Raw genomic sequence first — 7,178 nt, 5'->3', positions numbered from 1 at the left:
ACGTGTTGTTGGTTCAGAGATGGTCTTCTGCAGACCTTGGTTGTAACCAGTGGTTATTTGAGTTATTGCCTTACTATCATCTTGAACCAGTCTGACCATTCTCCTCTGACCTCTGGCATCAACAAGCCATTTTCACCCAGCTTGCTCATGCAGGTTAACTGGTGACTCTAAATTATCCATAGATGTGAATGTGAGTGTGAATGGTTGTCTGTCTCTATGTGTCAGCCCCGTGATAGTCTGGTGACCTGTCCAGGGTGTACCCCGACTCTCGCCCACTTTATGAGAGTGCTGCTTGATACTCTAAATTCCATTGAGCTCTGGGTTATTTTGGAACTCCCTGTGAGTATCTGTTAAACCGGCTGCTCAGTAGGTTGTACACTCCTTCTGTCCCCATGGTGAGGTATCCTTGGCCAGCTCCTTGCTCGGTAGCTTACTGCCATTGGTGTGTGTGTGTGTGTGTGTGTGTGTGTGTGTGTGTGTGTGTGTGTGTGTGTGGTGTGTGTGAATGGGTAGATGACATGCAAAGCTGTAAAGCGCTTTGGGTAAAAGTACTATATAAATGAAATACATTTTACCATTGAAAGGTCTAGTGCGTAGAATTTAGTGGCATCTAATGGTGAGCAGTGTTTGGCTCATTACTCAAAAAATGTAATATATTACTCATTACTCTATTTTTCTTTTATATTATGTTACTTTTTTCAAGGCTGCCTGACTAACAATATTCCTAGTCGACCAATAGTCGTCATTTAGCGCCATTAGTCGACTAGTTGCCAGCATGTTTACGATTTTAATTTAATTATTAAATTACATATTTTGGGCGGGGCAACACAATGGTTTGAGTTGAAGGTGTGAGAAAGAATAGTATCAGTAACATTGTTAACACTGTGCTACATTACAGAGAAATACAAAACCGTACTAATGAACCTTCATTAATATAGGCCTATATTTTATCTACAAGTGCACGTCACACACTGAGCGAGCCGCCTGTTAATGACGTTGTTGGCAAAGCAGTAATGATTGTGCTAAGTGGCTAATGGGCATGTAGCTACTTCCATGTTTCAGATGATAGGTCATGTTTGTAGTCGACCAATGATGTTTGCCTGCAGAGAATGTAGTACCGTATTTATTTTTGAAGATACAAGTTATTGTGTTACTGTCAGATTTTTGTTGGTGTATGCTGAAAATTTATTAGTCATACTTCAGCCAAGGCGTAGCCTTTGATTAAGCTTCGGAGCCTGTATATAGCTTAACCCCTGAACACACTACCATAAATCAACATTTAGTCGCTAGTGTGGATCAAGCTCCAAAAACACTGAATCCTACAACTTCTGCTCAGAAGACATTACACTGCTGAATAGTTCTCTTTGTGAAGACTAAACTGATCTCCTTTTTGTAAAACTATTCACACACAAAACCAAAGATTTTGGTCATGAACAGAATTGTGTGCAAAGTGTTCAGGGGAGTGGATCCGTAGTGTAAGAAAAGTTTGTTGAAGGGATGGAAACTAGATGGATGGGTCTGACTTTGATGGACTTTTCATACAGTTCAGTGTGTGTGTGTGTGTGTGTGTGTGTGTGTGCGTGTGGAGGTGTGATAAGGTCAGGCCATATGAGTGGCCTTTTCATGTCTGTCTGCTTATGAGAGCAGAGCAGTGAGACGCCCTGTCATTGTGCCGCTCTGCTCGGGACGCTCTCACCCACCGTCCTGACTCTCTGTTAGCTGAGACCTTGACTTTGACCGGACTATCTGACACCATGAGTGGTGAGTAACGGTAGTCTGCAAAGCTTAGAAGCTTCTTCTAACTCTATATTTGTGTGTTTATGTGGAGAATATGTGGAGATTTTCACACATTTCTGGCAGCACATACGTTTTTTTTTTCTGATTATGAAGGAACAAGTCTTGTTTTATGAAATGCTTTGTGCATAAAATGAATCAACTGATAAGTTATGTGTGTGATCCTTTTAGAGTACCATTATTGTGATGCAGCGGTGCAGATAAAAAAACGTGACAGACTGTTGTACAGAATTATAAAGGTGTCTGTAACAGCTGGAGAAGAGATCCCTGTGTGCTCGTATACTTTAACATGGCAGTCTGAAGTGACTTTCTGTTGAGGTGTGAAATTTGCTCTGCCTTACAAGCTGCATGCCGCTCTAAGAAACTGACACTGAGTTCAATTTTAAAATGTTTGCCAGTCGTAAGATGTGTTGTTGGATCACTTTATCCATCTCAGGGTAATTGATCACTATTATAGACCCCAGTGTCCTTGCTCTTGGTTTAATGTTTAAATGTTTATCACCGGTCTGTTCTCATTTATTGGTGGATGGTTGGGTTGTCAGACAGGGCTGAGCGGGCTGAGCCAGGGTTGGTGGCTGCTTTGCCATGGTACTGACAATGCAGCTGCTCAAATGAAACTCAGTGACATAATACATAATAAAACAGTGCAATACAGTGGATAGACAGTTAAAATTGCAGCTGTTTACTCAGGCTGTGAAAAGAATGTGGCATTTCAAATAGAAACATTTGGCAGTGTTTCTGTTCATTTTTCAACAACTTAAATAACAAGTAGCTCCCAGTGTTGGCCTGGTGGTAGTATATCATTTTTTTGACGTTATATCACATTTTTTTTCCATGAAGAAAACACCAAAGTCACACAATAGCTCAAACTAACAGATCTAGGCAGTGGTAGACCAGCAGCTCACATGTTCAGCAAGATAAAATTAGTGTTTTTGTCAATGAGTCTGGCTTTGAAGAGAGCATAGACTACGTTTTGCTTTCCGTTTAGTTTCCCGTCTGAAAGGCCTTTCTGTTTGGGAAGTACTTAGCATACAGCTAGATATATGAGACTTGGATTATACTGTACGAGTTGTGTGTTTGTAAACGGATGTTTTGATATAGTTTTGCTGTCTTTACATGTGGCCCCCTATGACCTCAATTCATCAAAAAATTTCCCAGTTTTTGGATTTTTTGTTCGACAAAAGGCATGCAAGAATTTCTTCATAAATTCAAAATAACATGGGGTGACTTACTGATACACAAATCATCATTTGGGAGGTGAAGTATTCCTTTAACCCCTATGCCATGGGAGGCAATGATACTTAAATATTCAATATTATATTTAGGTATTAACAAATCTATTGAATGACTGATATCAAAGCTGCATTTAGTTGCTGGCGTGGTTAAAATGATATACTGTGCTCATCATGTTGTCCAATGAGAAATGATCAGAAACAGAAATTGTGAGTGATGCAGAGGAATGCTCTGCTGTATACTTTAAGTTATAATCACTTAAATCAGTATATAAGATATGAATAAGCGTGGTGGTGCTCTGTCTTTATGTTAAGCAGCTGATGTTTTCACAGTTTAATTCCCCCTCTAAGGCTTAATTGTTTCTTTACTGTCTTCTTTACTGTATATAATGTCATGCACAGAGCATGATGTTACATTTTGTCGTCATAAGCGGTAGCCCATCTCAATGCAAATGTAGAGCTGTTGAAACCAGAGAGGTAATGGAGAAGTGTATGAATTCATTAATCCGCCTTTTCAGCTCTCAGAAATGTTGAAATAGGATCATCAGGATGAGATCTGTTGTAAAACACTGTGACTGTCTGATGTTTCCTCTTGTGCTACAGTTACACACACACTCACACACACACTCATTCACTTATTGTTGGCAGTTAAGTGTGATGTGTTGTGCCCGAGCTGATTATTCTGCATCTGACAGCGAGCTAAATAATGGGCCTGGATTATCTAGAGGTCATCTCATAACCTGCGCAACAATGGGTCTTTTACCTCATATGTATGACTTATAGATAAACCTCCAAACAATGGACAAAAGAAAATCAATAGACAAACAGAATAGATGAAGTCTTTGGACACTGTATGGTGAGTGTTTATCCTCCAGGGAGGAATATAAATATAAATGTGCTGTATCTCAGAGTAGCCGTATTGTAAAGGAGAAGCCGGTGAAGTGGCTGGCTGTGTACCATATTGCTCTTCGAGTGCAGGTCTGTTTACAGAGGGGGATCCAGAGGAAATGTAGATGAACAACCTAGATAGATAAGGAGAAGTGAAATCAACAGCCACGTGCTACACACAGAAACAGACGCTTTGTTTTGCTCAGCAGAAGGAAACACGGTAAGACCAAAGAAGCTCAGTGTTGTTACTATCTAAACTTACTGAAGCATGATCACAGTAAAGATTTAGAAACATTGTGCTGATATTTACTTTGTCGCTAGCTTTAGTGGCATGATTATTAGGGAAGCAGAACTACACGTGTGGCTCGCCTCATATTCAAGGTCATGCAGTGTAATTTAAAGTTTATCATGCGCTCTGTGTACATTCCCTTATGTACAGTATTTATTCTGGTATACATCTATAAGTGTAACATTTTTACTGTTCATTGCCTGCACAAAATCAGTTTTATTCATAATATTGATCACCCAGATGAAACCACTCCGTATTTTACAATATGAGGTCAGGTGTTTTTACCTCTGATACTTTGATACTGATATTTGAACCACTTTAATTATATATTTTCATTACAGCAGAAATAAAATAAAGAAATAGGATGTTGTTACTGATCATTTTCCCTCCATTTTTCTGGCAGTTATATGAGTCATTTCTGAGTCATGACTCGGTCTATAACAGACTATTACAGGAACTGAAATTGGAGTAGAGCTGCAGCTAATTACTTTAATTATTGATTAACCTGTTGGTTATCTCAGTTAATTTTTAAATCATTTAGTCTATAAAAAGTCTTCAAATTGTGTAAAAATATTCATCATAATTTCCCAGCTCAATGTGATGTCTTCTAAATGCTTGCTCATCCAGTAAAATACCAAATATATTTATTATACAATGGTACAAGACAGACAAAAAACAGTATATCTTCACATTTGATTATTTATTTTAAAAGAATGGTGTTTACTTTTTAAGTAAAATATCTGAAAGTTTCCAAAAATAATGCCATATGCATGATAAAGTGAGCCCACTCTGTCTCCACATATTAAATGCCCTGCATGGTTACGTGTTTTACACCATGAGCTGTAACTCTGACTGTTGTGTCACAGCTTGGCTCGGCCCTGATAGTCTTCTAAACACAGCAGTAAACACAACACCATTTGATGTGACTCGTCCTCCTGTTTACGCTCGGTAATTTTCCATCATCTGTTTTCAGTTTGACAGCGGATGCTTTGGTGCCTGTTGGACAATATCAGTGTGTGTGGACATTCTTCATATCCATTTAAGGCATCCTAATCCTGCCAAACACTGCACATGAGTAAAAATCTAACGTGTGACTGATTATCTCTCCCTATGTCGTCCTCTCCCTGCCTAGTTTCCCACGAGACCTGCCTCCTGGACCAGGTGCTGGAGCTGATTATGAACGAGAAGCCGCCCACCAGTGCTAGTCTTTTCCTGAACGAGGACGCGGACAAACCCCCCCTGCCAGAGAGAGGAGACTTGAGGAGACGCTTACGCAGGGCCATGGAGAAGAGAGCCAGCAGCATGAAGGAGAGGATGGGCTCCATCAGTCGTGACAGCGTCAAAGGTTTCCTCAAGAGGAACCTGTTCGTTCTGTTCACTGTCGCCGCCGTGGCTGTGGGTGGGTGAACACGGAAACCACGTAGGGGTTTAAATCTGTTTTCTCTGTAGTCACTTGACTTAATTTGACTTTGTGTACATTTGTGCTTTTGTGGTTTTATGCAAATGTATTCAGGGGTAATCCTGGGCTTTGCTCTACGCCCCCTCAACCTGTCCCTGAGGGAGATCAAGTACTTTGCCTTTCCAGGGGAGCTGCTAATGAGAATGCTACAGATGCTGGTGCTGCCTCTAATCGTCTCCAGTCTGATCACAGGTTGGCATTTAACAAGCACAAACACCTTCATGACGAAATCTACACTTGCAGCAAACCTGATTACATTCTCATGTTAATTTCCTCTGTCTCAGGTATTTCCTCCTTGGACAGCAAAGCGTCAGGTAAGATGGGTATGCGCGCAGTGGTGTACTACATGGTGACCACCCTGATTGCTGTGTTCATCGGCATTGTCACGGTGATAATCATCCGGCCGGGGAAAGGCAGCAGGGACAGTGCTGTGGCCAACAGCGGGAACATAGAGCCGGTTCAAGCTACTGATGCTTTCCTGGATCTCATCAGGTGACAGCTCAGATAGTTTTCTTTACTTACACGTGAATTAACAGATGTGAATGAATGTTGATGAACAGATTGAATTTAATATTTATGTTTTCATTAGTTCATAATCACCTGAAACCAAGAATCTTTGTGTTTTCATCAGCTTAAAATGAGCCCCTCATATCTACAGCCATGTTGCACCGCCATGTTTCTACAGTAGCCCATAACAGACAAAACAAATACTGGCTCAAGAAAGGGCCTTTAGTGTTTTTACACTAAGGTGGCAGATTGAATTTGGTGACGTGAATGCACCTGAAGGCTGACACGTTTAAAAGGGGAGGGGTATTCAGTTGGTTACAGTCTGCAACCCCACCACTAGATGCCACTAAATCCTTCACACTGGACCTTTAAACCAATATTTTGACATTTTGGAAAAAGCCAAGGGTTAGATAAGAAGATCAATACCACTCTTATATCTATGCTTAATACGACGCTACAACCAGTTAGCTTACCTTAGTAGTGGCTAAGGGATAGTCTGGCACAGAACATCACAAACCACACATAATCGTTTTCATACTTTGTTTCTGGACAGACTATAAAATTGAGTTGATCCAAAACACACATTAAACATGGCTTAAGAGCGACTATTTCAAACACAAGTACACAAACTGCCTTCATTATAACTCACAAGGTTAACTGACAAAACAGCTGTCTTATACTAAACACGTTTTCCAAACAAATACAACATGCTAGCTAGTGTGTATTAGGCTGACCAAACGTCCTCTTTTGCCCGGACATGTCCACTTTTCACGTCCCGTCCGGGGCGTCCGGGGGGTTTTTATAAACTGATGATAATGTCAGGTTTTCCGTGTGTTTGTGTGTGTGTGTTAGAGTGCGGCACGGGCAGCATATTTCTGTCCGAACCCGAACCGAGCCCGACATTATTTAATGACCAAAGCACTGAGTTTGTGTCACACAGTGGTTACAGGCTATTTAACAGGCCGGGCGTGCGCCGTGGGTGCTCAGCTGCGGAGAGGGAGACCTCCGT

At 40.9% G+C, this 7,178-nt stretch overlaps 1 protein-coding gene across 1 annotated transcript in view; it reads left to right on the top strand.

Moving 5' to 3' along the window:
* Positions 1 to 7,178, top strand: part of slc1a6 (solute carrier family 1 member 6) — a 17,903-nt gene that overhangs the window by 2,069 nt on the left and 8,656 nt on the right. The window contains exons 3-5 of the mRNA XM_050054624.1: positions 5,336 to 5,602; positions 5,717 to 5,854; positions 5,947 to 6,154. Of these exons, the coding sequence (XP_049910581.1) occupies positions 5,380 to 5,602; positions 5,717 to 5,854; positions 5,947 to 6,154 (569 nt within the window). The 5' untranslated portion in view covers positions 5,336 to 5,379. The remainder of the gene's footprint in view (positions 1 to 5,335; positions 5,603 to 5,716; positions 5,855 to 5,946; positions 6,155 to 7,178) is intronic.

This window comes from Epinephelus moara, chromosome 10 (genome assembly GCF_006386435.1).
Source record: "Epinephelus moara isolate mb chromosome 10, YSFRI_EMoa_1.0, whole genome shotgun sequence".
NCBI lineage: Eukaryota > Metazoa > Chordata > Actinopteri > Perciformes > Serranidae > Epinephelus > Epinephelus moara.
The sequence above is the reverse complement of the archived record's forward strand: the minus strand, read 5'-3'. Positions and strand labels throughout refer to the sequence as shown.